General features: G+C 38.8%; 1 protein-coding gene across 5 annotated transcripts in view; it reads left to right on the top strand.

Moving 5' to 3' along the window:
• LOC145651900 (uncharacterized) overlaps positions 1-14,494 on the top strand; it is a 36,043-nt gene that overhangs the window by 16,970 nt on the left and 4,579 nt on the right. For 4 of the 5 annotated variants that reach the window (XM_081700647.1, XM_081700644.1, XM_081700643.1 and 1 more), the window contains exon 2: positions 7,753-7,883. In XM_081700647.1, the coding sequence (XP_081556773.1) occupies positions 7,753-7,883 (131 nt within the window). Of the gene's footprint in view, positions 1-7,481; positions 7,550-7,752; positions 7,884-14,494 lie in introns of those variants that run through there. The other variant, XM_081700645.1, reaches the window with a different exon arrangement.

Genomic DNA, 14,494 nt, shown 5'->3' with positions numbered 1-14,494 from the left:
TTTACTTACTGCACAAGAACTACTTCCCTTTCAATCCCTTTCAAATGTAAATTACATTATTTGATTTCTAAAATGCTTTCAATATTATCCAAGATGGACAAAATACATATGTACACCTTCATGATCTCCTAGGTCACTGACTACTTGTTTGAAAACCTGTTTGTAAGGCTGGGAAGCAGTCTTTCTGAGCAGTTACTGAACAGTACTGGAACACCACAGGAAACTGTGCTTTCCTTATTCCTATTCACACTGTTCACCACAGAATTCCAATAAATGTTTAATCTGTGTCACCCTCAGAAATTTTCATATGATTCTGAGGTGCTTCGTTGCAATCAGGACTGGGCAGGAAAAGAAGTGAAGGGATCTGGTAAACAACTGTGATGAGTTGTTTGGGAATAACAATCTTCTGCTTAAGATGAAGGAGGTAGTGTTCATCATCAGGAAGAAGAAGTTTACATTTTACATTTTTTTCTTGGAGCAACTTACTACATCATTCCAATTCCACAGAACCTCGAACAGTGGGTAGGTGAAGATCCTTGTTGTAAATTACGAGCTGGGGTTAAAACGCTGAAGCATATTTTATTGGTATGTAATGTTGCACGATAGAGGCTTGGATAACAGGCAACACGCTGAGACAACCACAGGGATTAAATACATGGGCTAATGAGAACTAAACACGACAGGTGAAATTTAAGAGGGGCCGAGAAAACAAAACTAAGGAACTGATCCAAAACAAGGAAGACATGAGACAGGGTAACTGAGGGACAGGATGCTAGGAGGGAAAACCGTGACATTGCCACCCCAAAATGTGCTGCTCCAAAGTGCACAACACAAAATAGGACAGAAAACAGAACAGGACCAGGAACAAGACTAGACACAGACAGAAACAGACTGGGCAAGATGAGGAGCAGGGTCAGGAGCAGGGCGAAGAGCAGGAACAGAAACTGGAAATGAGGCAGAATTAGAATTAGACAGGAGCAGAAGCAAGAACAGGAGCAACAGGAACAGAACCTGGAGCAACAGGAACAGAACCTGGAGTAGGAACAAAATCAGGAACAGAATCAGCAGGGACAGAAAAGGCAGACACAGAAACTGGGGACTCAACATGAGCAAACAAAGCAATAGACACTGGAGCAGACACAGGAACCAAAAGCAGAGAAACAAGACCGGGAACAGACACAACAGCACAAGAACCAGGACATAGATGCAGAAGCAGATGAGGGAGCAGGAGCAGGACACTGAACAGAAACAGACTGAGGATGATAAAATGCCTGGGAAAGAGGACAAGGAGACATAATAAAAATAGCCAAATGAGGGCTGACCGGTGGCACAAAAGGAGGAGGAAAACAAAAACATAAGATAGATGAGGCCAGGGTCAATGGGACAGGAAGAAAAATGGACACAGGCACCGGAATAGACACATGGACAGGTAAAGGGACAGAAACAAAGGGAATGTGAACAGACAACAGAACCTGGGGCAAAAACAAAGGAGAGAGGGTAACTAAGGAGACAGGACACTAGGAGGGGCCAACTGTGATGGCATGTCCGTTTGATAATAAGCACATACAGTGGTGTGGGGGTTTTTTTCCTTAATAATAAAAACCTTCATTTAAAAAATGCATTTTGTGTTTACTTGTGTTATCTTTGTCTAATATTTACATTTGTTTGATGATCTGAAACATTTAAGGGTGACAAACATGCAAAAAAGTAAGATATCAGGAAGGGCGCAAACACTTTTTCACATCACTGTATATTGGTGCTTAAAAGTTTGTGAACCATTTAGAAGTTCATACAATTTCATCAGATTGTCACACAAGTTCTAAAAGTAGGTAAAGAGAACAAAATCAAAGAAATGAGGCAAAAATATTAGACAAAATTTATTTGTTGAAGAAAATTATCTAATATTACATATTTGTGAGTGGCAAAAGTATGTGAACCTTTGCTTTCGGTATCTGGTGTGACCTCCTTGTGCAGCAATAACTGCAACTAAACGTTTCCAGTAATTTTTTATTAGTCCTACACATCAGCTTGGAGGAATTTTATCCCATTCCTCTGTACAAAACAGCTTCAACTTGGTAATGATGGTGGGTTTCTTCCCATGAACTGCTTGCCTCAGGTCCTTCAACAACATTTCTATTGTCTAAAGTTCAGAACTTTAACTTGGCTATTCCAAAACTTTAACTTTATTCTTCTTTAATCATTCTTCGATAGAATGGCTTGTGTTCTTAGGGTCATAGTCTTGCTGCCTGATCCACCTTCTCTTAAGATTCAGCTCATGGACAGATAGCCTGGCATCTTCATTTAGAATTTGCTGGTATAATTTGGAATTCAGTGTGCAAGCTGTCCTAGCCCAGATACAGCAACACCGGCCCAAACCATAATACTACCACCACCATGTTTCACAGAAGGGATGTTTTTTATGTTGGAAAGCAGTGTTTTCCATTCTCCAAACATAACACTTCTGATTTAAGCCAAAAATATCTATTTTGGTCTCATCCATGCACAAAACATTTGTTCCAATAGTCTTATGTATTGCCCATGTGATCTTTAGCAAACTGCAAACAGGCAGCAGTGTTATTTTTGGAGAGCAGTGGATTTTTTTTTTTTTTTGCAACCATGCACACCATTGTTGTTCAGTGTACATTAACCATAGCCAATGTTAGATGGACCTTTAGCTGCTCAGAAGTTACCTTGTGTTGCTTTGTGACCTCAAGGACTATTACACTCTTTGCTCTTGGCGTGATCTTTGTTGGTCGACCACTCCTGAGAGGGGCAATAATGGTCTTGATTGTTCTCCACTTGTACAAAATCTGTCTGGATCTGGATTAGTGGAGTCCAAACCCTTTAGAGATTACTTTGTAACCTTTACCAGCCTAATGAGCATTACCAACTCATCTTCTGAGATCCTCAGAAATCTCCATTGTTTTGTGCCATGATACACTTCCACAAACATGTGTTGTGAAGGTCAGACTTTGACAGATCCCTGTTCTTTAAATTAAACATGGTGTCCACTGACATCTGATTGTCTTTCCATTGATTGACAACACAACTCAAATTTAATCTTCAAATTATCTGCAAATCATAAAGTCTCACATACTTTTGCCACTCACAAATATGTAATATGGGATCATTTTCTCAATAAATAAATGACAGTTATACATATTTTTGTCTTGTTTGTTTGATTTAATTCTCTTTGTATGCATTTAGGACTTGTGTGACAATCTGAATTTCTAAGTCAAATTTATGCAGAAATACATAAACTTGTAAAGGGTTCACAAACTTTCATGCACTGGTGTAAGATTCAACTTGTTGCCTAATAATGATACGTATAGAGATATTAGGATTGTGTGCAAGGGGCAGTGTATTGGAGAGTGAACACAGGCTATAACTATCTGTGGATGGGTTGAAGTGCAGGAATGAAAATTGGTATTAGATGTATGTAGAAAAACTACAGGTTCCACGGTGTGGCCAGATATGCTACTGGATATTGATGCAGAGGCTGTTAAACAGATATGGTGTTGTACTGAAAGTAAATGGATAGTTTATTTTGTAGAGTTAACCATTCCATTCGAGAATATTGTGGAAGAAGCATTCAAAAGGAAGAAGCTGAAGTATGCCTATCAGGTGGCTGAGATCAGAGAATGTGGGTGGCAGGCATATATAATACTAGGTGATTTGTAGCTTGATCTGCCACATCCTTACTTGTGAAATTTGGTTTTAGAGGCTGTAAGATAAGAATAACTGTGAAGGCATCTGAAGTAGCTAAAAGGGCTTGTCAGTGGCTGTGGATGAGGAGAGCACAGGTTCATTGAGGAAGTACATAAAGATGGAACAGCTGAGGTGTTCGGTGTCTCAGGTACATGGAGGACTGGGTAGTGAGTAGATTGTTGTTTTATGTCATTGTCATTTCTAAACTGCTAGATCAAGATCGAGCTGTTTCCATTAGTGTTGATATAAAGTATAACAGCACTGGGACTTTGACAAAACATGCATCACTCCGCTTTACATGTGTGTTCTATTAATTGTTAATTACATAACGATCATTATCTGTCATAGATTGTAGCAAACTTTCCTATTAATTAATCAGAATCACACATGCCACCAAAGCAACTGTCAGCAGACACTTCACTGGCTGCACAATACATGGAACCATACAGATAAATGTACATGATACAAAGTAGCTGACCTCCAATATAACATACCTACAAAAAGTAGCAAGCTAGTGTGAATGGAAAATGTCTTAGTCTAGTTGTGGAACTGTTTGTATTGGCAGAGCCAAACAAATTGTTAGATAAATATAATCTATTGTCATTTATTACTGTTAAAGCTGCAGTCAGAAAAACTTAGATATTAGCATGACTGTGACTTGATCATAGGCATTAGGCTGCGGACTGAATACCAAAGATAATCAGTATAACAGTACTCCCTCTCAAATGATTTAGTTTAATTAATCATCTGGGAATAATAAAGTTACACCATAAGTATTACTTTAACATTAGTGATTTGTGATTTGGGCATTTCTAATGAATATGAGTATTCATTCAAATAAACTATAAGTGGTAGTAGTAATAATCAGCTGTTAGATAAAAATCTGCTCAATTGTTTTAAACTATGTTTACACTATGTTGATATATATCAGAACATACTGACCTCATTCCTGGATTCTGACTGAATTAACAATGAGGTAGTGGTCATGATATCACATTAGCTCTGCTGCTCTTGTACAGGTTTAGTTGTACTCCTTAGAGATAGACCAAAGTCTGCAGCCTATCAGTGGTTGTGCTGGAAAATAACCAACTGACCTGTTGCAACGTAACTATTGACTGTAATATATTTTACACCAATCTTACCTAATAATTCGAAATTGTTCTCATATGGCTACTTTACTCTGCATGCAGTTTGTGGGTTTAGGTAATGAGTTCATCTTACAGTCAGGATGAGCTGAACCCTGCATATTGAACCCAAAATTCCATTAATTTCAATACTTTAACTGGATAACAAAAACCTTAACTGAATTTTAACCTTAACTGAAAATACAGAAACATTGTCATCTGGAGATACCTCCTCTGCATACAAGGAATGCATTGTGCATGTAGATGAAACGTAGATATTCCTCTTAATGTGTAAATGTAAATCTCTATCAGGTGGATTCTTAATGCCATAATCTGAAAAATATGAAGAACTCAAATAAGGCCATAGTTCAGGTAAAAGTCTACATGAATTATTTTAGGCCTTTTCATATTTCATGTAAAAGCATTGTCAAATGAATTAAACAAACACATAAAGAGCAGAGAGAAACAGACCATTCTGGTGCTATAGAGGGTTTGCATTTTCGATATGCTCAAGAGTAACAGTAGAACCTAGTGCTGTAATTAAAGCAAATTCTCTTGAGATAAAACTATTTCAGGTGAGTTGATAGAAACTGGTGAATCATTGAATAGGCTTCCTGGACATGTATTCAGTCCAGTGTTACAATAAATTGCAAAAGAAGCAAATAAAGAAATGATTTTAAAGGTAATATCCAACCAAAAAGGGCAAGGAGGCATCTATTTGCCTTTAAGTCATAAGTACGCTTAAGGGGCAGGGGGACTGCTTGACTACTCAGTTTCAAAACACCTATCTTCATCTAACGTTTTTTAAAGTCGACTACACCTTTAAATTAGCAAAAGTCTCTGTGTATATAGTATCCCAAGAGATGTTTTCATGGTGCTTTCGGGCTTTCTCTGAATTTTTCATTTTGATTTCTTTGATAAGTGACAGTTAATCATGTGTATGTTTAAACAAAGATCTGTAGCTCTCTATCACAGATTAATTATTTGATTTCGCACTATTCAACAACAGTACAGCAGATGATTGGAGTGGATGGGTGAAATGCCAGATGGCTTTTAGGCACAGTTTTTCAAAAGCAGACAAAAGAAAACCAACTAACAAACAATGCAGATAATATTCCAATGGATATTGTGAATGGAAGCTCTATAAATGGAGCTTTTCACGTCTAATTTGGTTTCTGGCAATGATGCTTCTGGCCACTAGAGGTTGGCATGGGAGTTCCGAGTCCCCTCCCCCTAGGTATCATCACTTAGACTCAGCTGGTCCTTGTTATCTAATCATCTCTTGCATATTCACTCTCTCCCTCTAGTTCCAAGTCTGGCCCCTACTTAGTAGTCTGTACTTCTGAGCAGTTCCTTTTGTTTTCTGTCTACCCATTTATGACTTCAACTTTGGTTTGTGCTCCACTCCACTCCTTTGGTTTTGTCTTAATTTATACTCATTGTGACATATTCTGAACAGCCTGTTCTATCTTGTCACAGAGATGCTCTATTGGATCTGGGCACTATGAAGGCTAGGAAAACAAGAAATAAATTGCTGTCGTATTCCTGGAGCCAAACCATGACTACAGGTGCATCTCTATAAATTAGAATATCTTCTAAAAGTTAATTTATGTCAGTAATTCAATTCAAAAAGTGAAACTCGTATATTATATAGATTCATTACACACAGAGTGATCTATTTCAAGTGTTTATTTCTTTTAATATTGATGATTATGGCCTTTCAGCCAATGAAAACCCAAAAATCAGTATCTCAGAAAATTATAATATAGAAATTCAAAAAATTATTTTTAATACATAAATGTTGGCCTACTGAAAAGTATGTACAGTATATGCAATGTAATGAATCTATATAATATACGAGTTTCAGTTTTTTAATTGAATTACTGACATAAATTAACTTTTTGATGATATTCTAATTTATTGAGATGCACCTATAAACCACCTTTGTGGCTTGGTTTATTGTCCAGCTGAAAGTGTCCTTCTGCTATAGGGTAACCCAGCTGCCATGAAGGGATGAACTTGGTCATCCTCAGTGCCTATGTAAGCCCTTTTGTCTAAATATCCATCCACAGCTATCAGAGGACCCAGGGCATGAAAACATTCCCAACACCATTACTATACCTCTACCAATCTGAACTGTTGATTTCTGAGAGGAAATGTTCATTGATTCATGCTGCTTGCCCCAAATTCTGACACTTCTATCAGCCTGATGTAATAGAAATCTGGATCCATCTGACCGGGTGGTGTTTTTCCACTCATTGATCCAATTTTTGTGCCCTTTTGCCCATTGGAGACTTGCATTTTTGTTTCCCTTAAACAGCAATAGCACTTGAACTGGCCGATCCGTACTAAGGAATGGTGAGTTGCACATTCAGGCACATTAGTTGGAGCATCAGCATTGTATTTGGCTGCAATTTGTTCGACTTCCTCGATCCTCAATCATTCCAATCTCAGTATACTCTTTACATCATTGCACAAGAAACACCCCCCCCCCCCCCCCCCAACACTGGCAGTTTTTGAAATCCCATCCCTGCCTAGTCTAGCACCGATGATCATACTTCATTTGAAGTCATTCCATTCTACTATGGATTGAAACTAATCCACGGAAAACTTGCTCACTTAATTTTTTTCGCTCTCTCTCAGAACCTGGTACACCTGTGATATGATCTCCTTGGGAGTGTCTAGGGGTGGAAAACAAGCACACAAAACTACGGGGGGTCAGGCCTGGATTTTTAAATACTTTCAGCGTTGTGGTTGGTGGGAGTGAAACAGTATCATTTGAGTATGGTACCCCTGATCTATTAACCTTCACTCCTTGATGTGTTGAATGTTTTTCATACTGAAATATTACTTAACCACATCACATCAAACAGCTTGTCCTGACAATGCTGTGTGATCATCTGTGTTGTGTGATTTCTAGGTCTCCTGCTGCCGCTGCTGTGTGTGGTGTTCTGTGAGGTGCAGCACTGTTGCACTCGACCACTGGATTTTGTGTGCAACCCTGCAGTCAGACAGAGTATGAACATCATAGGAGTGTTGAAGGAAGCAGTGGTAAGCATGCGCGTGTACGCGCGCACACACACAAAAAGGTTAACATACATATACATTGATAGTTGTCCATGGGCAGATCTAGCTCACGTACATTTATAGTCCTATTGTGCATGTTTAGCAGTCCATAAAATGTGAAAGTTATGGGTATAGGTTCTAGCCCAGCTGACAAGGTTAAACTACAGCTGATATTTTTTTCAAAATTGCAAAATTGTAAACCACTTCATTTATCTCAGAGGAAGCGGTTCATTTCACAGCACACAATGATACAAGTAACATTTTATTATGATATATGCACAATCATAAATCGTGTAGTGAATAAGGAAAGCAAGACATAGTGACAAAGTGTTGCCTGGATGTAAAAGTTTTGATTGTAAAGTGTCCTTAGGTATAAACACAATAAATAAATCATTAAAATTGTATGTAATCATGGTTGACCCTCAAAGCCCTCATTCTTAACAACAGTAGGGTTTTCACATCTTAGGAAGATGTGGTGCAGCTTGGTAAAAACAAAAATTGTAGAAGAAGTGTGAAACCAAACATCTAATGACTAGAGAAATCCACTATTAACGAACACATTTTAGATTTTTTAATGTAAGGTTTGTTCCCTGAAGATATGTTTATTAAAAAGTCGATATATATATATATATATATATATATATATATATATATATATATATATATATATATATAGAGAGAGAGAGAGAGAGAGAGAGAGAGAGAGAGAGAGAGAGAGAGTCAATTAATAGATTTTTTCAGTGGGTTTTGAATACAGCATGCACAGGTTGCTGAGCTTGTAAATCCCATTTTAAACAATCTTCTTATGTGTAGTGTAATGTACTCTAAGTATTATTTTTGTACTGAGTTTATTGTAGGTTAGTGTTGCTGATCATGTGGTAATTATTTTTACACACCAATTCAAAACTCAGCACTGGAGGCTAGTAATAAATCTCTCTCATTGTATCACTGGGAGTGTAATTGTGCATTTTGTATGACCTATTATTTTGTACATCTTTGGAAATAGTTTTTGGTAGTAGGAATGTTTATACATTCTGATATGGATGTAGACAAGCATAGCCTATTTGAATTGATTTTTGAACACATAATTGATCTTAGCTGGCGGTATTGTAGGAACTGGATGCTTTCTATACCGCATTTTTGGGTTAATTGTGGAAGGCACATGAAAGTAGTGTTATGATAAATATGTTTAAGATGTGTGATGCCTTTTTCTATCCAAGATGAAAAGTTTAATATTTTTTGTTGATGGTAAAGTCTGAAATGTTCTAAATGGGGGAGTGAATAGTTTCTGTGAGTGTGGATTTATCTTGTGGTATTTCCACAAGATACATCTCTGTATAAAAGTTTGTTCTATGTCTATCCATAATCTGTATGATATGCTGGGCTTTAACCTTTTTATTACATATTGTAGTTGATTGATTAATGTATTAATGAAAAAAAAGCAGGAGTTTATGTTAGTAGCTCAGTGGTTAAGGTACTTGACTTGTAATCAGAAGGTTGCTGGTTCAAGCACCACCACTGCCAAGTTGCCACTGTTGCACCCCTGAGCAAGGCTCTTCACCCTCAATTGGTCAAGCTAGCCTCAGTTATAATTGGATAAAAGTGTCAGGTAAATGTAAGTATAATTCTAGGTGATTTATTTTTCCAGTAGTTATCATGTTATCCAAAGTATTCCATTTATATTTTAGCATATTGCTGCTTCTAAAAGTTCAATGAAAATAGAGACGAGGTAAGGAGAGCATCTTTGTCTAGTGCCTCGATGCAATGTAAAAGTTGTGATATTATCGCATTAGTAATAATTGTGGCCTTAGGTGCAGTGTAAAGAATCTGGATGCATTTAATAAATGAGTCTCCAAGTCCAAATCTACATAGCATGGTGAATAAGAATTTCCAATTTTTCTGCATCCAAGATAACCACTGCTGTTGGTATTTTTTAATGAGAGGTGTATTCAATTATATTCAACATCCTATGCATATTGGTGGAGCAATATCGGCCTTTGTTAAAACCTATTTGGTCTAGATGTATTAAGTCATGCATTACTGTTTGGATTCTGTTGGCTAAAGCTTTACTTATAATTTTTATATGTGTTTTCATGAGTGATAAGGGCCTTTAACTAGAGGGTATTGTGGGGTCTTTATTTGGTTTAAGGTGGAGAGAGATAATGACTATTCATGTTTGCAGGTAGATTTTCATTTTGTTTAATTTCTAGTACAAGTCTGTTAAAGTGGAGCTAGGATTGGTCAAACATGTTTGTAGAACTCGCCAGGGAATCTGTCAGGTCCTGGAGCTTTATTGATAGGCATGCGATTTAAGGCTTTGTGAAATGCTTCTTGTATTGTATTGTATGTTTAAGCATTTATGTTTTTTTCTCTGTTAGTTTTTGGAAGATTGATGTTATTCAGAAAATTATTGATGTCTTCTATTTTGGTTCATGATCTGATGAATATATCTTCTCAAAAAGATTCTGAAAATATGATTGATTTCTATAGGTGATTTTTTTAAGTTGACAAACCTACCTTTAAGCACCTGTTCAGTTTGTTAGTAATTTTTTCTCTACTGACATACCAAAAATGTTATTTAGTACTTAAAGGGATTTACGTGTTTCTAGTTTTAATTTTGTGGGTTTGTTTTTGTTTTTTTTTTACATTTTTATGAATTACATATTCCCTGCCTTTCATTGGATCCTGCCAAACACAACAGCCTATTCCATGGAGGATGCAATACTGGAGAATATAATGTTACGCTAACTGTATAGCTGAGAACATGTTGCATGCAACAAACTTTAGCAAGGACAACATAGTACAAGGATGAACACTTATCATGGAATTTAAGAAGGATTGACAAGATACACTGCACCCCATCACTATGAAAACCATAGTCGAGTCAGTAAAGGCTCCAGTTGAAGACAAAGTAAAAGACTTGCAAGATGATGTTGAAACAGGTTCAATCCTGTCTCACAGTCACTCCAGAAAATCTTGCTCTTCGTGCTCAACAAGCCTTAGAGTGAGTAAGCACCATGAAAGCAGTCAAAACCAGACAGGAAAGGAGAGTAAACTCAAATTTGAGAGAGCAAAGCTGGAAGCCAGAATGAATTAAATCCATCTACATTGGAAAGCTGAAGCTGGCCACGGAGAGTCTGCAGTGCTGGAAGCAGCAGCATAGGCTGGGACAAGGGAAAGTGACAGCCTCATCCCAGCTGATACCAGCTTCTCCATTAGCTCCTGAAATGAGGGGGGTGGGGGGTGGAGAGAGAGGTCAGTGAGGAGTCTTTACGGGGATATGATGTCCCCCAGAAGCTGAATGGTTTGGTCATCATCCATGTTTATCCTGGAAGCTGAATGGCTTGGTCAGAAGATGTAGTAGCTCTTGAGCCACAAAATCCACTGAGGTAAGGGAGTCCTTGGGTGTTTGTGCCAATGCATCAAAAGAACCAAATATGAGTTAAATAGATGTGTATCAAAAGGTAATAGCAAGAGTCCTCCCATGTCCAAACCCACACAAAGTGCCTCAGTGGTCTCCAGATAATGACAAGCTGCTTGCAAACTCTGTTGAGAATGTAACCTTTCTTCAGATCATAGAACAAGAGTTCTTCCAGAATAATACAAACAGCAGGGTTGCTCCTGCTCTTTTATGCCAGCCACAGATACACTATCTGCCTTTGCACACATATGAACTTGATTGACATCCCAATCTTAATCCATAGGGTTTAATATGAGCCTGCCCTTTGCAGCTATAACAGCTTCAACTCTTCTGGAAAGGCTTTACGAGTGTATTTATGGAAATTTTTGACCATTCTTCCAGAAGCGCATTTGTGAGGTCAGACACTGATGTTGGACAAGAAAGCCTGGCTCGCAGTCTCTGCTCCAATTCATCCAAAGGTGTTCTATCGGGTTGAGATCAGGACTCTATGCAGGCCTGCCAAGTTCTTCCACACCAAACTCACTCATCCGTGTTTTTATGGACCTTGCTTTAGGCACTGGTGCAATCATGTTGGTACAGGAAGGGGCTATTTCAAAACTATTCAGAAATCTCTTGGTATGCTGAAGCATTCAGTTCCTTTCACTGGAACTAGGAGGCTGAGTCCAACTCCAGAAAAACAACCCCACACCATAATCTCCCTTCCACCAAACTTTAGACTTGGCACAATGCAGTCAGACAAGTACCATTCTCCTGGCAACCACCAAACCCAGACTAATCCATCAGATTGCCAGACGGAGAAGCATGATTCATCACTCCAGAGAACATGTCTCCACTGCTCTAGAGTCCCTTGGCTGTGCGCTTTACACCAATACATCCGACGCTTTGCATTCGCTTTGTGATGCAAGGCTTGGATGCAGCTGCTTGGCCATGGAAACCAATTCCATGAAGCTCTCCAAGCACTTTTCTTGAGCTAATCTGAAGGCCACGTGAAGGTTGTAGATCTGTAACGAGCGACTCTGCAGAAAGTTGGCGACCTCTGCGCTTCAGCATCCGCTGACCTTGCTCTGTCATTTTAGGTGGCCTACCACTTCATGGCTGAGTTGCTGTCATTCTCAATCACTTTGTTATACTACCACTGACAGTTGACTATGGAATATTTAGTAGTGAAGAAATTTCACGACTGGACTTGTTGCACACGTGGCATCCTATCATGGTACCATGCTGGAATTCACTGAGATCCTGAGAGCGACTCATTCTTACACACACGTTTGTAAAAGCAGTCTGCATGCCTAGGTGCTTGGTTTTATAAACCTGTGGCCATGGAAGTGATTGGAACACCTGAATTCAATGATTTGGATGAGAATACTTTTGCCCATATAGTGTATGTCTCAATAACAACAAAAACAGTGCTCACAGCCATATGTCACTGAGACAGATGTTAGAAAAGAAACCTGGAATGAAGGTGTACTTCCCCGAGTTCATGCAAAAAATGCTTGACAATGAACATGGTGAGCTTGCACCTCAACTCAAAGAAGAGAACGAATGTTGGCATCTCCCTCAAAAGCCAGTCTGAATTTGTTGTGTTGATTCTAGTGCATGGTATGAAGGTCTCTCACTCAATGAAGTGTTGCTTTCTGGACCAAACCCTAACAGCCTCATATGGGTGCTCCTCAGATTCAGAAGAGAGCCTGTTGCAGTGACAGATGTTTTACTGTTTTGTATTGCACAAAGACTAGAGATTACCTATGCTTATTTTGTGGGACCAATTTTATTGGAGCATTTAAAGAGCTGGAAATTCCTTAATTAGTTATCAATTAATTAAAAGAGCTAATTAGAATTAATTACATTTAAAAGGCCTGGTGATTTGCAGCATAGAAGACTACCTCCTTCTACAAAAATGCACTTGGGTTTTCAGGCTTACACACTCCTCTCCTATGGTTGGCACTTAGGAGTGCAGGATTGGACTCACCCAACAAATTATAGATTCCATGCTTCTCCAAGTTGGTCCTTTCATAATTCACTCCTGAAGTCCTAAATCACCTTTATGGCAGAGGTCAGTGCTATTGTGAATGTTAGACTAAATTCCCATATCCACTGACCCAGAAGCTCCCCTCATTCTAACCCTTTCCATTCTAACCCTTTTCTGGATTAACAGAAAACAGTTACATTGGCTGCCATTGAGTTCTAAAAAGGATATCTGATCAAGAACCAGCGGAAGAGACTTAGCAGAGACCTTCTGGATTAGGTGATGGCAAGAATATTTGAGCACACTACAGTTGACAGAATTTGAAATCACAGAAAGCCCATTTCAAAGAAGGAAACAGTTCTCATGAAGGACAGTTACATAAATCAGTGACCAATGGGAATTATTGTGAATGCTATTCCCAGATGGACTGCTAAGAAAAGTAAACATAAAAAGTGAGAATCAGGCAGTCAATATATTCCCAAGAGAACATGGAAATCCCCACAGGCTCTCCATCTCAGCAGCCTCTTCAGCATGGAGATCAAGAGAGCAGCTGAGTCAGTTAACATCATAGCAAAGATGTCTCTCACACTCCAGCTATGAGGCAAGCCAGAGAAACAGTCAATGACATACAACGAGTTGACCATGCTGTTAATGACTTTAAATACATATACACCTGTCAAAATCCAGTAAAGTAGCAACTGAGCAGTCTCTGATCAGAAAAGAGTTGCAATATGGTTACTCACTCCAAACTAGATTCAAATCCAGGTTCCTGTATACAGGGAACTGGGGTAAAAGTGAGTGCACCTCCAGCAAGGGCCAAAGTATCCAAGTGCAGGGCAGCTAATGAACTTGATAAGCCAAAAAGAAAACAAATAACCAGGCCCACCAGGGAATTCATGCCTGGAGCCTGGAGAATGATTAGAGGAGCCTCTCAAAAGAGGAAGCCCAAACCATCACCCTCAGGGAAACCAGCCAAGTATGCATACCCACAAGGCTGTCAGGTGAAGGCAATAACACACTGACAGCAATGAGAACAAAAGAAAAACTTGAGTTCTCTCTATCCTTCCTTGCTTGGGAAAGCCACGTTGAGCAGTTCAAGAGATGGAAGGTACAACTCAACACTGTAGAGGAGCAGAAGAAAGGAGCTGCAAGAGCCATCCCTGGAGGTCTCTACCCATATTACTGGTTTTGTCTTTTGCCAGAACTCTG

This window comes from Electrophorus electricus, chromosome 17 (genome assembly GCF_041902795.1).
Source record: "Electrophorus electricus isolate QZ-2024a chromosome 17, ASM4190279v1, whole genome shotgun sequence".
NCBI classification, from domain to species: Eukaryota; Metazoa; Chordata; class Actinopteri; order Gymnotiformes; family Gymnotidae; genus Electrophorus; species Electrophorus electricus.
Note: the sequence above shows the minus strand (reverse complement) of the source record. Positions and strands in the feature narration are given on the sequence as shown.